This window comes from Spinacia oleracea, chromosome 4 (assembly GCF_020520425.1).
Source record: "Spinacia oleracea cultivar Varoflay chromosome 4, BTI_SOV_V1, whole genome shotgun sequence".
Classification (NCBI taxonomy): Eukaryota; Viridiplantae; Streptophyta; class Magnoliopsida; order Caryophyllales; family Amaranthaceae; genus Spinacia; species Spinacia oleracea.
This window is the reverse complement of record NC_079490.1, coordinates 112,242,511-112,266,433: the sequence shown is the minus strand read 5'-3', so window position 1 is coordinate 112,266,433 and position 23,923 is coordinate 112,242,511. Positions and strand designations below refer to the sequence as shown.

At 36.9% G+C, this 23,923-nt stretch overlaps 1 protein-coding gene across 1 annotated transcript; it reads right to left on the bottom strand.

The window, feature by feature from the left end:
• Positions 1-1,356: 1,356 nt before the first annotated feature.
• On the bottom strand, positions 1,357-12,162 carry LOC110788212 (uncharacterized). Its single transcript, XM_056842102.1, has 5 exons — positions 11,949-12,162; positions 11,666-11,903; positions 11,164-11,605; positions 1,637-1,886; positions 1,357-1,595 (listed from the first exon to the last, which is right to left on the bottom strand). Exons 1-5 carry the CDS (start codon positions 12,160-12,162, stop codon positions 1,357-1,359), a joined length of 1,383 nt encoding a protein of 460 aa, XP_056698080.1.
• Positions 12,163-23,923: the final 11,761 nt, after the last annotated feature.

The window sequence follows — 23,923 nt, the reverse complement described above, 5'->3', positions numbered from 1 at the left end:
TTTCCTCAAAAAGTTGTAAATTTTCTGAATCTTGAATTTACCAGCAACAATAAACTGTTGTATATATGTCTCCAGACTGGCTAAGAATGTCTCTCTACTGCCATATTTTCCTTAGTGACCAAGAAAGACCATTAGGAACTGGCATGCTCTAAAAGTGTCTATGCTGCACATAGTAGGTGTGGATCCACCTCACCCACAACCTGTCTTCCTTCATAGATAAAGCCCAACAGTGCTTGGTGATGGAAGCCTTGTTCCAGATGATGAGATCTTTTAAGTTCCACCCCCCACAGCTCTTAGGGAGACACAAGTGTTCCCAAGCTATAGGAGCTTTCCTAGAACCACCTTCAGTACCAGTCCATAAAAAGCACCTGCAAATCCTTTGAATCTCTTTCATTACTTTTTTGGGCATCACAAAGATTTGATACCAATACAACTGGATGCCAAACAAAACTGATCTGATAAGCTGGAGTCTACCTGCATAAGACAACAACTTAGCTGCCCACCCTTTAACTCTAGCAACAATTTTTTCAATAAGTGGTTTACAGTCAGTGAAACTTAGTTTCCTAGTGGTTAGGGGCACTCCAAGGTATTTAAAAGGGAAAGATCCCCTAGGCATACTTAGCTTAGAAAGGAGATTATTAGCAACTGTATCAGTGACACCAGCCAGATACACTTCACTTTTCATCAAATTGGCTTCCAACCCAGAGGCTGCAGAAAACTTACTAAAGGCATCAAATAACAGAGAGACGGAGGGGACATCACCCCTAGCAAACAACAACAAATCATCAGCAAACATCATATGTGTGAGCCCAATTCTTTTACATCTAGGGTGAAACTTAAAGAGATTATTAGTACTGAGAGTGTTCAAGCATCTGGAGAGATATTCCATACCTAGTGCAAACAGGAAAGGAGACATAGGATTTCCTTGCCTTAATCCTTTCTTTGCTAGAATAGGGAGAATGGGAAACTCATTCACCAAAATGGAACATGACACAGAAGAAAGGCAGGCCATCACCCATTTTACAAACTTGTCAGGAAAACCCAATTCATAGAGCATAGTCTGTAAAAATGGCCATTCCAGAGAATCATAGGCCTTTTTGAGGTCCACTTTGATCATGCATCTGGGAGACACATGTGTTCCTGAGTAGCATTTGATCAATTCTGTAGCCAAAAGAATGTTATCAGAGATTGCCCTTCCTAGAATAAATCCAGTTTGAGCTGAACTAACAACATTACTTATAACTAGTTGCATTCTATTAGTCAAAATTTTGGAGATCAGCTTGTAAATGGCAGTACAGCAGGCAATTGGCCTAAAATCTTTCACATGAGTAGCATTCTGAACCTTAGGCACCAAAGTCAAACAGTGTTATTTACTTGCTTTAGCATGTTTCCAGTAAGAAAAAAGTGCTTGACAGCAGCATAGACATCCTCCTTTACAATCCCCCATGTCTTTTTGAAGAAAAGACTATTAAACCCATCAATACCAGGGGCCTTATTACTATCAATCCCTTTTAAAGCAGCATCTATCTCCAAGTTAGTAACAGGTTGAATCAGATCTTCAGCAGCAGCAGATGATAGTTGATTTCCTTTCCTAACTAGCTCAATATCAATGGAGGTTAAAGGGGGGCAGCAGTACCAATAAGGTTCACATAGAAGCCTTTGATCTCCTCCTTGATAGCATCTGTTGATTCCAGCTTCTCTCCTGTAGCACTGTAAAGGACATCAATACTATTTCTTGCAATCATCTCCTTCATGGCACTAAAGAAGAATTTAGTATTAGCATCACCCTCCTTTAACCACTGAATTCTCGATTTTTGCTTGTAAGAACTTTCTTGCACTTTCAGAAATTTTTTCAGCTTCAAGCTGCACTCTGGAGGAAATATGTCCTTCACCCAAGGTGCATTAAGTCTAATAACAAAGGATCAGATTAATTGCGAACAATTAATTCAGTGAGATCAAGTGATCGGAACAGCTAGCTGGAGCAATGCTTCCGATCAGTGAGTTCTAATGGATATTAAACTCACAGCTTACTCTAGACTGAACCTACAAGGTCACACCAATGACACGTAACAGATCAACGGATTAAATGAATCGGAAATTTATTTAATATCTTTTCGGGAATTAGTTGGAAAACGTATTATACGATACGACCTTGCATTGAAATCGTATATTGTATCGCGAATATTCGTAAGCTGGGCGACACGAATAAATCGTATCGTACGACGGTGATTCGTCGAATACGAAACGATAAATAATATATCGGAAATATATTAAATCGCGAATAAGAAAGGCATCGGAGTTGACGGCCCGTCAAGCCAAGCACGTAAGCGTGCAAGGCCCAACGAGCCAGCAAGCTCGTGAGCAAAGGCGAGCAAGGCCAGCCCATTGGGCGCGAGCACGCAACAGCACGCACAACAAGCAACGCAGCGACGAGCGAGCAGGCCCATGGCCCAGCTGCTCGGTGCGCGTGCGCTGTGGGCTTCGGCCTGCAATGTGTGTCGCTGGGCGGGGCTGTGTGGTCCGTGTGCTTGCGTGATGTGGCCGGTCAAGGCTCTTTAGTCTTGGCCAGTTACATCATTAATACAATAGGTCAATTGTATTTTCCAACACACAATTCATACTACTAAAACCCTAGACACAGAGAACCCTAATTCTCTCTGTGCCTCCAAAGTGAGTTCTTCCCAAAAGCAAAGTATCTTGATCGATTGTCTAAGCTACGATAATCAAGACGGATCTGATCGTGTCGGTGAACCAAGTAGAGGAACGACAACTGGAGTTCTTTGTTCGGGTTCGTTGACAGATTATTGTGGAAAACACGCTTCGAATGTAAGTTTGCTTAATCTGTGCTTTATACATGTTTCCTGGCTTTGGGGATTGTTTCCGCACATGTTATTATGTTTAACTGTATTCCCCTACAGTGGTATCATGAGCCTTATGTATTCCAAGCATGAATTAGCATGATTTTATTGTTTTTGCATCTGTCGAAAATTTTGAATTTTTTGTTGGATTTTCGGAATTTTTTACGAATTATTGGATGAATTGCGTAATAATCAGGTCCGAAATCAAAAATATTCGTTTTTTTCGAGTTTTAAAGCCCTAATCTGATTGAAAAGGATTTTCTAAGATCAACTCATGAGAACGGAATTGCAAAAACAGGCCTCGAAATATCGTTTTTTGGGCGTTTTTGTTAATTTTTCATTTAAAATTAAAAGTGTCAGACAGTAATTCAATTAAAAGGTCAACCTAAACTACTCGGAATTGCTTGAAATTTGGACAAAATGTTGTTGGGTAAATTCTTGATCTATGGTAATATTTTCAGATTTTTCCGATAAGTATAAACCCTAATTTTGCCTTTCCCCAATTCGTAAAATTTGAAACCCTAATTGAATTTTAATTAATTTTGGTTTAATACTTCGGTTAATTGGGAAAGGGATATAATTTCATGGATCAGTGGCTAATTTTAAAAATTATTGGATTAAAATTTTGAATGGTTTCGTTAATTTTAATCGCACTTAAACCAAATTATTAAAAATCTGAAATTTAAATGTTAAAGAACGATTTAAAGCTTCGGATTTTATTAATTAAAAGTTCAAATTTTATTGTTGATTCGTTCGTTCATAAAATTTTGAATAATGTTAGCCTTTGATTTAATATTTTACGAAATTGGATTGTCGTTAAAGTTTATTAAATCGTTAAAAATCGTTGTTTTTCGAAAATAAAAATCGTAACTTTTTGAAAAATAAAATTAATGCAAGTTCGTGAAATTAAATTTAAATTTAATTGAGTTGGTCCGTATCACGAACCAAAGGCACGAACACAAGTGTGGTGGACGTATGGCTCGTCGGGCTGCTACACGAAGGCCGAGCCGCAGCGACACGGGCAGCAGCAAGCGTGCTGCATGCCTCGTGCGCGCTGGGCGAGGAAAGGGGCAGGCGGGACGCTTGTGGGGGCTGCGACGAAGCAAGGCGCGAGCCATGCGACGTCCAGGCACGAAGGCACAACACGCAGCGCAGGGGCAGCGATGGCTGCGGGCACGCGCGCGCGCGAAGGCCAGGGGGTGTGCGAGCTTGCTCGTTCGCCTCATGGGCCACACGCAAGGGATTGGGCTGGGCGCAAGCCAAGTCCAAGTACGTAATCGGACTTTTTTCGTTGAAAATTGTTTATTTCGTTGGGCTTCGTATATTTGCATTAATTTGGGCTAACGGGATATTTAATTTAATATTTTATTTGCTTGGGCCGGGCCGCGAGTTTTAATTTAATATTTCATAATTAATTATCCGGAATAATTATTGGTTTGAGTGGGAGCCACTAAATGAAATTAAAATGAAATAATTATTTTAATTATTTTCGTAGGTCGCATTATTTTAATTAAATTCAATTTTAATTAGAATAAAGTCCAAGGATTAATAATTTGGAAATTGATTAATCTTTTAGGACGCGTTTATGTGAACATGAATTTTAATTAATTCACGTAAATACTTGCATATTTATATGGGCCATTCGTTTTAGCACACGAATGGGTGAATGCATAGAATATATATTTTATGTAATGCAGGTACTCCAAGTGACTAGTATGGCCAATTTAGGATAGTTAAATACGGTATGCGTACCGTTCTATCTTTGAATGTAAAGTTTTAAATATGGTCTGCGTACCATGGAAATTTTGATGTAATTTTATTATTTTCAAGTATTTCTAAGTTTAGAACTTTAAGTTAGCATTTGAACGAAGATTAAAGACGATGCCAAGCTAACAAGGAGATGATGAAGATTGGATGCTTCAAGACAAGAAGTTTTGGGCCATACTAGATCACCATTTATTTATGCACTTCTATATATATTATGCGTGAATGTATGAATGTATGTATGCTTTGCATGAACAGTTTGTTTCATATGAATCGATTAGATTAAGTTCACTAAACAATCGAACCAACATAGAAACAACTAGGTCCAAGTAATATTGAGTTTAAAAATTGCCTTCCAAATCAAGCACTTACAAAAATCTAAGGATCTAAGGTAGTAGGTTTACGCTAAAGCGAGGTGCTATTTTAGTTGACTTAGATGGTAAGGCGTCCTAAACGAGCACGTTGATTGTGGTTACAACTCAAACAACAATGGCATTATGTTGTGGCAATGGGATAAATTATGGCATTAATTTATTAACCAAGAGTACTTTGGAGATTACTAGCAATAGGTTTTGCTTACCTAAAATCTTAAACTACTTAAGACATGCTAAAGCTGCTTAAGGATTTAGGACTTTTGGGGTCTTGGAATCGTTTCATTCATTTTGGACCATGTTTTTGCTTTTGCATGAATGAAATGTTTTAATAGCTTTAATGATTGCATGTTTGCTTTTATTTCAAAGTTATTAAAGTATGATAAATGTTTTTCTTAGCTAGTTCATTTTGTAGAATAGTAAATCTTCAATCTTATTACGTTCGGACAATAGAAATGCGATATTTCCTCGATCGATTGGTAACTATTTTTGAGAGCGATTCTCAAAGAAAAGGAGAGTGAGAACGTATCTTGAATGCTATTTTCTTATAGTGATCTTTATGGTTGTTTTCAAACTAGAATTTGAATGGTAGACCAATTGGACCTCATATATTCAGAATACTGGGCAGTTTTGGAATAATGAAGTATTGAGTTAAAGACTCATGTATAACCAATGGTTAACAACCAATTTTCTTTTGATTCGATGATGAATTAGACTCATTAGATGTTGTCATTCAAAGTGAATAAAAGAAAGGGACTTTGTACGCATAACAAAGCAAGAAGATCAAGAAAAGAGTAAAATCTTTAGGACTATAAGAAAACGTGCTAGAAAAGATAGGAAAGGGGAACAAAAGAAATGAATTCAATATTCAATTTCTACCTTGAAGTTTATGTTAAAGAGAAACGACTTAGAAAATAAACTCCTATGGTATGAGATTACCGCTTGAGGTTCTAACTCTTGTTAGGAACTCAAATTCCGGGAGCTAAGTCTGGTTATTGACCTACAAGTGGGAAATGAAGCAAAGTTGTGTTGCATTAATTGTAGGGTCATCATGTTTGTTTTAAAGTCCTTCTAAAGGCTGGAACTTAATGGTATTATGTTCCATTAATCATCATAATCAATTTCTGTTTGGATAACGGAAAGACTCAAGTTCAAAGTAAACAAAAACATTCGTTGAGTGTTTATTTGAATGAAATGGTCAATTAAGGGTTGAGTCATATGATTGATTAATAAAAAACGAATCTCTTCACACTCAAACTTCAGAAGGTTCAAATCAAACACTTTGATTTGTGTTCCACATATCTTTGGCAATGTCATACGACCATATCAACAAGTCAACATTCTAAGATTCCATGGCATGTATTTCTGAAAGTTGGTTAATTTAAGACACGTGGGTCTTGCTTGTTGAACATGACATCGAAATGGAATATTGTTAGAAGTTTCTAGACAATAAAGTTCATGGGCCAAAGATGGATTTTATGACCTACCTATTTCACAAGAATTTGAGAAAATATGGCTATATTTACTCAACGTGGAATATGTGAAATGCTTCAATGCAATTCACAAAAGGGTATAAAATCAACTTGGCAAGAATTTTGGAACATCTAGGCTAGGGTCAAGGTGATGTTTGCATGAGCCAAGAAAGATTATCTAGATTGTTTATATGGCATTATAACAATCGAAGCTCCATAAGAATATGGTATGTCCAAATGGAGAAATCGGAATCTATTTCGATTAATGATAATCACGACTATTTTCCTATATAGTTTCTAAATGATACTCTCAAGTGACTATCACACTAAACAAAGTTGTCAAAAGCTAAGGATAAGATGTCATAAGGATTGAACTTCGGTTCAGTACATCTTTTCAGTACATATATATCTAGGGTTGTCAAACCCGGTGGGAGTTAGTGTTTACATCAAACAAACTCAAGGATAGATATATGTTTCTTTATGAGCGACTCATAGAAACAAAAGGTATTGATTCTACCACAAATCTGAGAACATATGGTTGTTGCTTAAGATAATGTCTTTTAGGAAACCATCATATTTCCAAAAACGCAAGTGGGAGAAAAATGACCTCGAATGGACTTCGAGTCAAGCAACAAACAAATGTAGGATACTTAGGAGTCTTTGGAAAAGCTCCGTACTTAGAAGCCTTTGGAAGAGCTTCAGGAAGACTTTAGAAGTGCTTCAAGAGAATCCTAATACTCAAAGGACTTGAGTAATGTCTTTATAGACACTAACGTTTGATGTTCAATACCTAGGTAAATCGTATAAGGAATAGAATTCAACCAAGATAGATACATAGATATCTTGAGGAATGAAATCTGTGAAGACTTTGGAAAGTGCTTCAAGAACATACGACTTACAAGTTAGCTACGACGAATTAAAAATTCCCAAGTATGGTTTGAGGCCATAAGAAACATAAGTATGGTTCGAGGCCATACAAAATGGTTTGAGGCCATTTTATCCGAAACATCTTCATCTTAAAGAATCAAATCTATGATTTGGTTGATTTGCATAGAGGGTTCACTCCCATTAGTTGCAAACATGTTTTCTAAACATAGAACGTTGATTTGCATAAAGGGTTCACTCCCATTGGTTGCAAACATGTTTTCTAAACATACAACGTTGATTTGCATAAAGGGTTTACTCCCATTGGTTGCAAACATGTTTTCAATACATACAGATATGATATTGTATACACGTACAAAAGAGAAGCTACATTGGTGGTTAAAGATTGTAAACAACTTCACGGCGTTGATAATGTTGAAATCCTTTTCACCAAGTCGGAATGCTTGAACTATTTTGGATAAATCTAGCAATCATTGCATATGGCAATATGGCAATTGGAAAACGAAACACCTTACTCAATTGGACTTGTAGAAAGGAATTGTGTACATCACACAATGTAAAAAGTTTTGGATACTAGATAAAAGAGCAAGCTTAAGAAATCTATTCGTAGATTAAAGCATGCAAGTGGGAATTAGACCATATTTGTCTAAAAGGCTATTGAGCAATCATAGCTTTATGAAAATATGGATCATCTTATAGATGAGGAGTTTAGTGGGAGCTAGGTCAAGTTTATTGGTTCTATATATGAAATACATATCTCTCTATTGAAAATGACATTCAAATGGTTAGATTTGAAAGTATTTGTCAATATTAGAACCATGGAGAAACTTAGAACATACTGGGTTAAAGATCTATTGGATAGGATCTAAAGTGTTGTTTGGATTCTGTAAAAGTAATTACTAAATCAAACACAATGGAGAGACTCAAAAGAGACTCTCAACCCATATGAGTAAGTCTAAGTTATGAATGCTTTAACTAAGTATAAGTCTAGGCTTTTATCACTAGAGTTAAGCATGAAGGACCTTGAAGAGGTGCCTTCACCTTATATCACATGGCAATGCCAAGATTTTAGCAAGATTCAGTGTCTCTTGAAACAGAATGAAGCTAAAAGTTACATGGATGGATTTTAAAATGCGAATGGTTTTTGCATTATAATCAATCATGTATAATGTGATATATAGATTGCCAAGATAACTCGTGAACATTGGATCGTGACGAGTTTATACCAATCTCTATTGATCTGGATCAAAGATCATTGGAACAGTATCAAGAACATCTAATACATTTAGATATGTAGGATGAGCACTTGATAAGAGGAAGTGAAGATAACTAAAGTTTTGATGCTACATGCATTTGCCTAAGCAAAATTTGAATCTTGTTGGTAGGCAAACCACAAACAAACATGGGCAATTAGGCGTCGTGATTAAAAGGTGGTTACATAGGTTCTAAACCATATGTGATGTATGGGAAACTGAATCAATGATTAGTTTCCAAGTTCTCAGTTGAAAGATGTATCTCCCACATCTATGTGAACTGGTTGGAGTATTCCAAAAGGGAAGCATCATTTGAAATTCTACATAATTGAAATGAATTCATTATTGCCTAAGAAGCAATAAAAGGGAATTGTTTTTAGTGGGAGTTCTTCAGTGAACTCAGGTTGATCACAAGTCTACTACCTGGATGATTTTCTATTTTAGATATGATTATCATTCTAAACAGCAACGAAAGACTAGATCATTCTAGAAACATATTCAAAGATCTTTTCATCTTACATCGAAAGGCTTTCGATAGAAAAGATTCTAAGGATAGCAAAGTATGATAAACTAAACCTCTGCATTGAATGATACACAACATTCATATGCAGATATGGAATCAAGTTTGAGTTCCATGAATGTTTTAAGTATTGGGTGAAAGGCCTATATCTATAAAACATTGAATGCTTGATTTTGGGTTAGAGGCCCACAAATTGGTAAGCATTTGGTTTAAACATTTATCATTTATGAAATTTATTATTTCATATTAATTTAATTGTGGTTTAGAATTAAATGATAAGTCCATGTGATTCAAATCATTCAAATGGGATGTCAAGATGGATTCTTCGACAAAGAAACACCCATAAGTGAACTTGAATATTGAAGTCACAAAGGATCCCTAATCCAGGTCATTGAAAGGTGGACGACCAATGACTAATGAAGATTAGATTGTAAGTAGATTACTTAGTTCTGTTTCTTGAACTAAAGTGACTGGATGTCAGAATCTTTTGCATAGATACTTATTGGATCTTGTATCGGATTGACCATGAGAACACTTTAAGAGATTAAAGTCATGTCATAGGTAGTTCTCATTAATGGTGATTAGAAACCGTTCCTCAGAACATGAGCAATTATGTCTGCTCGTTTGAGAATTAGTTCGCTTTGATACTAGCTAAACGTCGCACCGTAAAAGGAGGCTATAAAAGCAGTTATTGGGCGTACTATGAATCAAAGTGAGTGTTCATAGATTGCAAGAATGGATTGTCCTCCTATCTTTGATAAGATATGGTGTTGTTGTGTAACAAGGCCTCTCGGAGAGTTAGATACTGTAAAATGCATGGCCGTGCTCAGAATGGTTAGGCTTAACCTTCTGCAAAAGTTTAACAGTTGAGCTTTGTAATCCGAGAAACACTTCTAGACCTAATAAGGATGGCTTAGATCTTACCTTATGTTCAGTAAGTAACACTAAGTGACAAAGGAATGTGGATGCACACTTGTCTGAATGACAAGTGGGAGATTGAAGGAAATATGTCCTTCACCCAAGGTGCATTAAGTCTAATACCAAAGGTTCAGATTAATTGCGAACAATTAATTCAGTGAGATCAAGTGATCGGAACAGCTAGCTAGAGCAATGCTTCCGATCAGTGAGTTCTAATGGATATTGAACTCACAGCTTACTCTTGACTGAACCTACAAGGTCACACCAATGACACGTAACAGATCAACGGATTAAATGAATCGGAAATTCATTTAATAGCTTTTCGGGAATTAGTTGGAAAACGTATTATACGATACGACCTTGCATCGGAATCGTATATCGTATCGCGAATATTCGTAAGCTGGGCGACACGAATAAATCGTATCGTACGACGGTGATTCGTCGAATACGAAACGATAAATAATATATCGAAAATATATTAAATCGCGAATACGAAGGGCATCGGAGTTGTCGGCCCGTCGAGCCAAGCACGTAAGCGTGCAAGGCCCAACGAGCCAGCAAGCTCGCGAGCAAAGGCGAGCAAGACCAGCCCATTAGGCGCGAGCACGCAACAGCATGCACAGCAAGCAACGCAGCGACGAGCGAGCAGGCCCATGGCCCAGCTGCTCGGTGCGCGCGCGTTGTGGGCTTCGGCCTGCAATGTGTGTCGCTGGGCGGGGCTGTGTGGTCCGTGTGCTTGCGTGATGTGGCCGGTCAAGGCTCTCTAATCTTGGCCGGTTACATCATTAATACAATAGGTCAATTATATTTTCCAACACACAATTCATACTACTAAAACCCTAGACACAGAGAACCCTAATTCTCTCTGTGCCTCCAAAGTGAGTTCTTCCCAAAAGCAAAGTATCTTGATCGATTGTCTAAGCTACGATAATCAAGACGGATCTGATCGTGTCGGTGAACCAAGTAGAGGAACGACAAGTGGTTCTTTTTTCGTGTTCGTTGACAGATTATTGTGGAAAACACGCTTCGAATGTAAGTTTGCTTAATCTGTGCTTTATACATGTTTCCTGGCTTTGGGGATTGTTTCCGCACATGTTATTATGTTTAACTGTATTCCCCTACACACTCTTTCTCTTGATTTTGAAGATGGTTATCAGTATAAGAAGTAGCCAACTGAGTCTGAATCCCATCCAGTTCCTGCCTAAGAAGTGCAATCTTCTCTTCTAGTCTAGCAAAATCTCTGTGATGGAGAACCTTCAACCCTCCTTTAATTGCTTTCATTTTCTGCCATAAGGTAAACATAGGAGTGCCACTAACAGTAACGTTCCATCCCTCTTGAACAAACTTCATGAAGTCACCATGTTCTGCCATGTAATTGAAGAATTTAAAAGGTCTACCACCAGTCTTCATATTAATGTTGCAACTCAAGACTAGGGGAGGGTGATCTGAAATCCCAGGATTCATGTAATCCACTACAACATCAAGAAAAGTACTATGCCAATCAGTGTTACCAAACACTTTATCAATTCTAGAACAAATCCTTGACTGACCTTGCCCCTTATTACTCCAGGAATAGAAGTACCCACAGCTTTTAACCTCAGTTAGCTAAGTAGCATCTAAGCACCCTTCAAAATCTCTAGTTTCAGCATGATTAACAGCATTACCATTTGCTCTATCACCAGAATACAGTACAGAGTTAAAATCTCCCATGACAAGCCAAGACCCTAGAGTAACTGAACTTAACTGAGTTAAATCAGTCCACATAGATTTCCTTGTATCAATAGAATGCAATCCATACACTACAGTAAAAGAGGTGCTAAATTTCCCTTTTTTAGCAGTAATACAACCATGAATCATCTGATCTGATTGGAAAATGGGATGAATGGTAATCACATCATGTTTCTAACCAATCCAGACTCTTCCTCTTGGAGAGTTGGTGTAGTTCATTACCCACCTCCAATTATTGCCAAACTTCTTCTGAACTTTCTCAGAATTAGTAACTTTAACTTTTGTCTCAACTAAAGCTACTACACTAACATTATTATGACTTAAAAACTTCTTTATTTCCACTACTTTTGAGGGATCATTCATCCCCCTAACATTCCATGAGCAAATATTCATGTAGCATAGATAGGGGTAATCCTATCTCCTCCTTCCCCACCACCATCAAAATTGCCTCTCTGCAATTCTTCATGAACCTGAGCCAAACCCACAATGCTTGGAGAATGTCTAGGTTCCCGATTCCTTCTTGTAACCACCCTCCACCCTTCATCTACAGGAGTAGAACCAGCAGTTATAGGCTGATTAGTATCCAAATTAGTGATCTCACCCTCCATTGTGGTTTTAGTTTCATTCTCTTTTTCAACTGGCTGAGTAACAACTTTCTTTGGCTGCCAGACTTGCATAACCTTTTTCGGTTGTTGTCCTGGAGGCTGAAATCTAGTAGTGTTACCATTTCCTTTCCCACACACATGACCAACCATGTTACACTTAGTGTAGTATGGAGGTAGCAATTCATAAACCACCTTCTGAACTATACCATTTCCTACAAGTTCTTGTATGGTGACAAATTTAGGCAATTCCTTGGTAACATCAATTTCCACAAGTAATCGAGCAAATGAGATTCTCATTTGCTTGGAAGTACATTCATCTGCATAAAGAGGAACACCAAGCAGGCTACCAATTCTACTCAAAGAATCACTCCCCCCAACAGTTCAAAGGCAAATTAGGAAGTTTTATCCAGACAGGGATTACTCTCAACATTTCCTCTTGGAAATTGAAATTCGCAGACCATGGTTTGATCATCATGGGTCTCCCATAGAAAGTGTAAGTTCCATCTACCATGACAGCATCCCTCTCAACTTTGTTCTTAAAACGAATGACAAAATATCCCTCATCATGGAGAAATACTTGTGGTTTGCTAGCCTTACCCCATTCTTTCTCAATAAATCAAATCACAGCCCCAATAGATGGTTTTTCCCCCACCACATACATAATCATAGCACTTTCCCAGTTCTTAGCCATTTTATCAATATATACTCTATCCAACACAGTTACTGGTTTGCCATCAAAAATAGAAGGTGCAATAAAAGCCAGAGATGTACCTTTCAAAGTGAGATTTTCCCCTGTAAATAGGCTTGTCCAAGGTTTTGAATGGCCCACATTAAGTTGCCTCTGCACTGGGTTTGAAGTTCCTACTTCATCTCCTTTATCGCCATGGCCATATTAGTGCTCTATTTCAGCAACTTCCATGGGAGTCTGCTGCCCCCTACTCGCACTAGAGTTGGACATCAACCCAAGTGAGGCATTCACACTCTGCATAATTTCTCTCATTCTAGATAGCGTCCCTCCATCCATCGGCTGGCCACCCTGCAATTTCTCCACTGCATCCTCTATCATCAATGGAGTTTGCGGCATGTTTGTGTGGGTATCTGCAAACTGGGGAATAGGACGCCTAACAGAGACATGGTACGCCATAATAACCTCCATTAACTCCGGTGACGGTGGCCCATTGCTCGGGTGAGGTGGCACTGCTGGGCTCAGATCTAACATTCGAATATCATCATTGCTGGGTATAACATTTCTCCGTTGGCTTTGATTCATCGTTCTCATGGTTTGAGCAGGAGGTTGGGGTGAGGATTCCACACTCGAATCTCATTGTTTGGTCTTATTCTGCTTCTTCTTCCTCGCCATAGCTAAAGAGGTGCACAATAGTACAGAACCTTACCGTACACCCTAAGTCGCCATTTCTAGAGAGAGAAGAGAGAAAATTTATTTTCAAGTTTTAGCTTTTTTCCTCGCATTTTTGTAGTCCTTCTATACAGTATTATGGGGTTTATCATAGAAGATTCAGAACCATCTATCACATGCATGCGATTTTGTACTTCATTATCAATGTCATAAATGTACAATTACGCCAACTTTAGCAAGTTCTTTGGCTCTGAGATTAAATATCCAATTTTATGATGATTACTACCACTTACGCGGAAGACATAAGGGCCTCCATCGTCATTAACAGTGTTGTCAATTATTTCTACCACCCATAGACGTGAATTCCAACAAAGAATTGAATGTTCGAGCTTTATATCTGGAATGGCGATTCGACAAAGGGGACTTGAATACCTTATCTTATTTCTCATTACCTTTTACATTATTTGAATACCTTAATACCCTCACTTACCCACTTGTATTTTTATTTAAACAAAATTAACTCATCCTCTTTAAACTTTGTGCCGGTCAAGTGCACCATTTATTATATATGGATGGAGTATGTTTTTTTTCTAATCATATCAACCACACGTTACTATAATCCCTTTATCCCAAACTATGGAAGATTTACTAATATATGTTTAGTTGGCTATGATATTAATGATCATGTTTTAGTTAGGGTTAAATGTTTCTTCGACAATAATGTAGCCATTTAACAAAATTCAAAATTAAAAATTAAAAAAGAAACAGAGGCAAGAGCTGCAGTGATCAAAAAAGTGGCAACTACTTGAAATACATCTCATATAGTTTTTGGTACGATAGTTAGGAGGTCATTCAGGTTTCAATGGACTCGAATGTGGCAGAAGGCTCTTCTTCGAAGGCAAAGGACTTTACTCCTTTTGTTGTTAGCGGTTCAACAATGATTAATTCGATTACCATTATTATTGACATGGAAGATGGAGAAATCACCAACAGTTATTTCTCCCAAGTGCCTCAGTAGTGTTTCATCTTTTGGCTTATATAGATAACCATGATTTTTTGTGGCCTCAAGGTTTATCTAAGTTATTGAGATATTTTATAGAAGTGAGGTGTGATCTTATTGTTATTTGCTTCACCAGAAGGGAAGCTGATTTTGTACCGAGCCTACCTTAATGTTTTGTTAATATAATCGTCTTTTCATATGTTAAAAAATCTATGTGGTATAGTGGTATACCAAGCTTAGTCAAAGGACATCTAACTCAAATTATTAAGCATAAGCTCCATTCTTTCTCCTCTTTCAAAGATTTCTCTTTCAATCTTCAACAATCTGTACACAATTACTCGTCCTTACGCCAACAAAATTAATAGGTTTGCTGACTTGTATAATTGCATATATTTTTATACTTGGTAAACTAAGAGTATTCCCTTAAAATAAACTCTAAGGATATGTTTCAATTCTGCTTCGATGGATGAAAATGCGATTTTCTCTCGAAAAACGTTCTTTCTCTAGATTTAACAACTTTTCAGATCTACTTCCTCTTATTCTATTTTTCTTTAGTTGTAAATTTACTTTTAATTGATCTAATCCTTGTTTAATATATTTTTCTTCATATTCTTATGTGTTTTTTTTTCCCCTTTTGTTGGAGTTTGCCGGTTTAATTTAATTAGAATGACATAAAATTTGGTAGAATATAGACATGCCTATTACAATAGTAGAGAAATTAAAATGTAGCGGCAAGTGGAAAATGCAGAGCTGTTGAAAATGTGAACGGAGTACTATTGTGCATGTAGGCAAGCTTAGAAGTAATTTTGTGTAATTTGATTTTCAATGTATAATTCCGCCAAAATTATAATATTTTTACTTTTATTTTCGTAGTGAAACTACGTAGATTTCGATCTTCCATGGCTAAAATATGTTATTTTTTAAATTTTTTTTGGGTAGAAGCTAAAATATGTAACGTTTTCATTTTGTACCATAAATTTGTCATGAAAGTTGAAAGTGAATAATTGTTCTAAATTATTTCCTTATTCTTTCATGTCCATTCTAAACTGTTCTAACATCATATGTTTTACCTATTCATATTTCAAGTACTGCATAAATAATAAAATTATATTTTCTTAATTTTGGATCATTATTAATTGGCTAGGTGCATTTGAAGGGAATTATAATTGTTCACTTGACTTAGCATGGATTTCAACTTTTGATTTTCAGCATTCGTACGTTGTAGTCAGCTTGAAGCACTACTAACTGATGAGTCATATATAAATGTAAAATAATTAATTAACGATTAAGAGATATGAATGAGTAATTTATTTCTTGCAAAATAATTAATGTTAAATAATTCATTTTTTGTTTTCTTATCTTCTGCATCCGTTGTAGACCAGTCTGTATTTTAAACAAAGAAATTATGAATATGAAAATAAATTAATACGGAGTAATTCCATGGATTACAAAAAAAAAAATGTAAACTAAATATATAAAGCATATATATAGTATTCAGTAGTTCAGTCCTAGCTGAATTATTCTTGAAACTAACTTTTTAGTTTTACTTTAATATGATAATTGTCCTTTTTTTTTAAATATGATAAATACGTATCTTTAATTATCTTATCACGAGATAATAAGTAATTAAGTACGTTTATCTTCCAATTAAACACATTGGTTATCTTACCATGAAGTCATTTTATATATTTTTTAATTAATTTAAAATAGCTTAATAATATATGTTTATATGTAAAGGGGAGTTTTTTAAAGAGCATTGAGAGCGTCCACGTAGAATTGTCGTCTAGTCACAAAATCATTATTTATACATTGTTGTGAAATACATAAAAAGAGAGAAAAAATTAGGAGAGAAAAACTGTGTCATTTATTCCATGAACAATGAGGTATATATATATATATATATATATATATAACACACACATACATACAATAGAATAGAATAGGGTTTACTTGGAGAACAATAAATCCTAAGATCTAGAATATTCTGGAAATATATTGGTGATATAATGGGCATCTAAAAAAGTATACGGTTCGCACGAATTTTCCCCTCTGGATGTGGCAAGCATATTAAGTAAATAGGAACTAACTGTGGGCGTTAGCCTCTTTATATTAGTATATAGGAGTCGCCATTCAGTTTAAGAAAACTGACAAAGCTCGGTTATCGTGATATGCCTGGAGTGCAAACATATTTGACTCACAATGGTCATATGTTCCCTTGTGATCCCTGGTGTGGAGATCCCTCAACGTACATCCAGTGGAGCAGAGATTGAGAATTCGGGGGACGTTTACTAATACGGGGAGTGCCCGACATTAGCCCACGCGGTGCGGTCCTTACTAGTTCAACGGGGATGGGACATGAGTTATGCTACATTATTACTCTGGATTGATTTTAATGCACATATGTTACTAAACAGATGTCAAAACGCTGATTTAGGTTGATTCAAGGTGCTTAGCAATAAACCGGTTTGTCCAAGTATTATCTGATTTAGGCGTGAACAATATAACAGGTTAAAGTTAACAGATTTATATGGTGACGAAAGCTGTAAAATATAGATTCAAGTTACAGTATAGCGTAGGATATACTGCGGTTCTCAAGAACACCTACCACTCGACTTTACTAGCTTTTCGTTTGGCTTTAGAACTTTCCGATGACTTACTGACTGCGGGACGAGATTCTTCTAGAGTTTTTGTATGTTTTAGGCTTAGGAATTGGGTTAAGAAATCAGCAGCACTTCGACAGTATTAATACTAATCAGGTGATCGTGCGGGCAGGGTCTGCTTAACATAGTGTTAAATGCGGCAGACACACGAATATGGGACAGAGAAAAGCTTCGTCAATACTCAAGCTTTGGGTTTAGGGTTAAGAATTTGTATTATTTTCCGGAATTAGAGCCCCTATTTATAGTAAAATAGGCCAGAATAAGATATATCTTCAAATTGTGATTTTTTCAACTGAGATCTGCGCAGCGCTAGAAATTTCTAGTGCTTTGATCAAGAGCGTTGTTTATTTCTAGCGCTTCAATCCTCAGCGCCAGATGTGTCTTGTGACAGCTGGATTAAATCTATCTTTGTGTGATTTGTGCGAGAACAAACTGCAGCGCCGGAATATCATGTCCCTTTTAATTTGTGCGCTGAAATTTTGTAGTGCTTACAATGCCAACGCTAAAATTTTCTAGCGCTCGTGTTTTATTTCGCTTTTCCAGTCTTATCGGTTTTTACCCGAACTCACTTACGGTTTCTACCCGTTTGGAATACGAGTTGGGATGCAACTCTTACCCTTTATCCAACGATAAATTGTAATGCGACTTAAACACCTGGATATTTTATCTTATACAGTTGCCATTCTGGGCAGCGTTCAGGTATAGAAGTTACTATAAATAGTAGTTTCTAAAAACGGAAATATGGTTTACGGGATCATCAGTCAGTCATGGATCGTCCGTGGCATATTCAGGAAAGCTTAGTCAAGCGGGGTTTGGTTCCATCATCGATCACACCGTGTCGGGTCTAGGGGAAAATGTAGGCGTCTACAATTAGCCCCCACTTTGATTGAGTCTGAGCAAGACGATAATCAAAGTATTGGTAGACGGAGTGCGTCTGGGACCTAGCCTGGTCAAAACCAAATCCGAACGAGGGTCTCACGAGCCCCCGAGTAATAACATTTGACTGAAGGGTCATCACTGAGAATGCCAATAGCTCCCTCACGAGTCATCAGTAATCTACTGACTTGAACTGACTTCTCACAGAGTCATTGAAGACGTTCAACTGGTGGAGCAGAGTTTTTCGAAAACAACTACGTAACTTGATTTTTTCGAGAACGAAATACAGGATATGGGATGACAACAGAATACAGGATATTGGATGACAACAGAATACATACGGAATGACAGAATATGAAATACGGAATAAAGAATAGGGAATAATGATATTTTTATTAACGGGGAATGAATAAACCACGAAATTAAATTGTAACACCCTAATAATTCCTTGCTTTTATAAAACCATTTTCCAACTTAAAATAGAGGAATTACTAAAGTATTACCGCCACCGTGATAACGGTTAAGGCTAGTACCAGAATTACGCAGCGGAATTAAATGTCAACTAACTTTTAAAAACCATAATTAATGAAATATTGAGGCCTCCTACAATTTGGAACCATGATGGCCCAAAAACCAAAGTATAAAAGTTCAACGAATTCAAACATAATTAAAGTATTAAATAAAATAGTTTCAAAGAACGAAAGCATGCAACTCTCTCAATCATCCCAAGCCACATGATTTCGATCGTACTTGATCTACCAACCTGCTATATTATTCTACTCCCCAACAATGCAAGTGCAAATGATGGATCATCATAGGGTCATTAAGGCAAAGGCCATGACCAAAACACACAAAGCACGTAGTCAGCAAAAGCTGAGTACTTACAAGTAGACCTGTCAAACGGGTCGGTCGGGTCGGGTTGTAAAAAATTACTTTCGGGTTCGGGTTGAATCGGGTCGGTCACTTTCGGGTTCGGGTTTGCAAATGCTTGTTCGGGACCCAGAACTTTCGGGTTCGGGTTGACCCAACGGGTTGAGAGATTTTAAAACGCGCATTATATTTTCATTAATTTAGGTTATAAATATACAAAATATTGGCACAAATTAACAAATTTTCCTACGAAAGTTTATATTTAGTCAAATTCAACCATAAAATGGCTTATAATTCAAATTAAAATCATATTACACACAACAATAGTAAAAATAACGTGTCTATTATGCTTAAATTTTCTCATAATCTCATTTATTACTATAAATACAATGATTTTCAATCGGTCGGGTCCAAAACGGGTTCGGTCGGGTTTTGACCCATTCCTTTTCGGGTTGCTCGGGTTCGGATAAAATCGGGTTACGGGTCACAAAATCTTGTTCAGGACCCAGTATTTTCGGGTCGGGTTCGGGTCGGTTTTCGGGTCGGGTCGATTTTTGACAGCTCTACTTACAAGCATAGAGTGAATGAAACTAAAACATGCATCACTCACTAAGTGCTAATCAACATGCAAAAGCCATATAATAATAAACAATCAATCATGAATACAAGACTCGACCCTTGACTCGACTCTTGCCTCACAATTTAATTAGAATAAGCTTCGAACGGGCCAAAAGAATAATCCACAAAGGGAAAAGTGATGGGAGCCAACCATACACCAAAGAATAAATAATAAAATCGGGCCATACCGAGTGTCGGGCCATACCGACGGAATTCCTGCGCATAATATAAATGAAACAACGTCTTGTATCATTAGTAGGAGTACGAGCTTTCCGGCAAGACTCCCCCCATTGTTCATACTCAAGGTATATACATTCCAAGAGTTTTGAAGCTTGTTCTGGTTGCACTTTACGTTTATTAATATTTTAATAAAGGCGAACTCAAGACTCGACAACATGCATACATACAATTAATAAACAACAACCAAAACAATCTTATTTTAATTGCTTTAGGACTTGTGATCAACCAAGCAGACACTTGTGATATTACTACCATGTTCCTCCTCACCAAAGTGAGACTCCATATCATGCACATTAACATGAGGGTTGTGCCCTTGCACGACAAATCCTAATTCATTTCATACATAATATTCCCAACTGAACCCTACATGTGCGGTGGCTTACGTGAGCTAACCCTTCACATGTGGTAAAATAAATAGTACAACGAGGTACGAATAATTGGCTCAAAGTATGCTAGACATCCCGTACAATAGCATACATATAATTAGTCCATCCCTTGCATGTGAAATAAACCATACATGCATAAATATTGAACAACATGATTGACAATGGAATCCATACTCATAATAATTTCAACATGCTTGTTCAACAATTAATCCAAATAAATCCAACCTCACAAATTACATGCTCGTTCACCAAAATAAACATGATTCACATAATGTAATTCACATCATCAACAATCATGTAATGTCATTGACAAAAGGTGTGGTCGCCCTAGACTTGTACGTACCTTGAATACCTAAGCGTAGGGGCCACTCTGCAATAACGAGCACTCAACTAGAAATCACCTCCTATCATCAAAATAATGAAACTTAAATTATTCCCATGTTCATTAAATTTCCAGCAACTTTATAAAATTTAAAACCTCCTTTAAACTTTAGAATTCAATCGTTTTTCAATAATAAAATCGTCTCAATTTGCAAAATCAATGCCTAGTACAAAAACATACTTTTTCCACCTTAAAAATCAATAAAAGTCAACACTTTAAACCTTTACTCAAATCTGAAAATATAATTGATTATCATAATTAAAATCATCACCTAATTATGTTAATCAATTGACTCATTAGGTCTAGGTTAAAACCCTAACTTGAAAATCCCAATAAAACTAGTTTATTATCATAAAAATCAATGCTTTAATAAATAAACAAATCTGAAAATTCCTCCTTTAATAATTAAAACCAACCTAATGAATCACAACACACAAATCCTCAAACCACGGTATTCATAACCGGTTCCCAGCATTTTAATTACTCAAAACAATATTAATATAATAATTTAAAATACGGAATTTAAATAGAATAGGTAAGGAAGAAGAGAATTATACCAATCCGGCCTATAGCACGGAACAACCACGAATATAATGTGATTGGGCGAAAAGAATTGAACAACGAACGAACAACACACACACACACGACCATGTGTGTGCGCGCAGCAAGGGCGACGAGGCAACAGGGGCGCGCGCTGCGACGAGGGGACGAGGGCAGCAGGGGCGCGCGCTGTGCGCGAGGAGAGAGCGAGAGAAGGCGAGAGTGTGGGCGCTGTGCGCGAGGGAAGCCGAGCGAAGCAGGGGCGCGTTGTGCGCGAGGGAGAGAGGAAGAGAGGGAGCGTGCGAGCGAAGGGCGCGAGGCACGCAGCGCTGGGCGTGAGGCCGAGCAGCACGAGCGCACGGGCACTGCTGTGCGGGCGTGCGGTGTGCCGAGCAAAGAGGAGAGAGAAGGAGGAGTGGGGTGCAAGCAAGCCAAAAAGGGTTTTATGAGATTTTAGGGGTTCATTTAATGATGGGGGAAACTATTTATAGGCTCCCTAATCCCTTGATGGGCTAGGCTTAGGATATTTGAGTTGGGCTTAGGAATTAAATGAATTGGGCTAGCTTAGGATTTAAATTAAATTCTTTTGATTGGGCTCGTTTAATAAAACGAATTGGACTTTTCACTTAAAACCCGAAGCCTTTAAAAATCATTTGCAACTCATTTATTTTCCCGGCTCAAGAATTAAATTCGTTTCGTAATTAATTAAAATAATAAATATTCTAATTATTAAAATACATTAAATAAAATACATTTAAATATTATTTAAATGTTAATAAATCGTAAAATGCTTTATAAATATAATAAAATATACTTATAAATATTATAAAAATACGAGGTATTACAGAACTACAGAATACGGAATAGTGACATTTTTATTAACGAGAAATGAATAAACCTCGAAACGGAATACGGAATACGAAATAATGACATTTTTATTAACGAGGAATGAATAAACCTCGAAACGGAATACGGAATACGGAATAATTAAATTTTTATTAACGAGGAATTAATAAACCTCGAAACGGAATCGGAATACACAATACGGAATACGAAATAATGACATTTTTATTAACGAGGAATGAATAAACCTCGAAACGGAATACGGAATAATGACATTTTTATTAACGAGGAATGAATAAACCTCGAAACAGAATACGAAATACGGAATACATAATAATGATATTTTTATTAACGCGGAATGAATAAACCTCGAAACGAAATACGAAATTTTTCAGAATACATTATTTTCCAGAATACGGGATACATTTTTCAGAATACAGGTTTTTTTGAAAATGAGTTTCGAAGTTTTCTTCTTTTTTTTTTTAAATTACCGTCAACTAAATAAGTTACGGTGATCCCGGAACGCATTTGCCTGTTAGTGGGCCGCCAGAATAATTATTATAATAAATTTTTGAAACACTGTTGCTTTTCCGCGGGAAGAAATGGAATAAGCTAAGCGGTTATTCGGCAAGAAATGGGGTGATGTGGCCCAACATTTGGTCTAAAATGGAACAATTATGCGCTGGAAAATTCCAACGCGTGCTTTCCAGCGCTGAAATTGAATTTAAGCGTTGGAAAATTCCTGCACACATCTTCTTTAAATACGAACAACGCAATGGCAGTTCGCCATTTCTGCTGCTGCTTTCCTCGATTTTTGCATTTTCACTCAACTGTTTTTCATCAATTCTGCTCAGTTTTACGCGATTTCTTCACCAAAATTGCTCCCAAGTCGATCTAAATCACATATATGTAAGTAATTTCGAGTTTAACTTGAGTTTTGGCTTAGTTTTGAGTAGAAATTCGTATGACATTTCATGCCCAAATTAAATTGGGGTTTTTGATTCTTGCCCCAATTTCTTGCAATTGTTTTCTTGTATGTGATGTTTGTAACATGTATGAGTGCCTAGGCATGTTAATTTCTGCAAGTATGTTGATTTTGGACAATTTTGAACTTGTTCAAAATTATCCCCCAAGTGTGCCTACGAATTGGTATTGGGGACACAATGTAGGTGTTCTAGGTGCATTGCTTGCTGTTTACATGGTGTATGGACGATAGAAAATGCATGATTTTGATGTTCGGAATAGTTTGTGGTCGATTTCGCATGTATGAACCTTATTACTAGTTGTGAACTTAGCAACATGCTCATACTTAGGGAACGAAATTGTTTGATGCCACTAGCTTGTTGTGTTTGGAATTTCAGAATGTAATTTCTTGCATTACTGGGCTCAAGGTGTGATGCGTTATGCTTTTTTGTACTTTTTTTTAAATGTAGTATGTCAGGTGGAAGCTCTGTTAGGTTATGAAAAATATAAAACATATATTTCATGCGAAAAAACTATAAAGCCAGGAATCCAAATTAATTGCCACATGGTCAATTAGCATAATTTAGGATACATACATGTGATGCGTGCCTTCCCTACCTGCTCCCGAACCGAACAAGAACAAGTTTAGGACTCCAAATGTTGCCCCTCCGTAGATAGCCACAGCACGTTCGGATCCGCCTTAGATTCAACCAACTAGGATATTCTCTAAGGTATTATGTTTATTCGAAAGCTTAGTTATATATATTTTAGGCAATTTATTAAATTCGTACTTGACCTTAAACTTAAACTATAT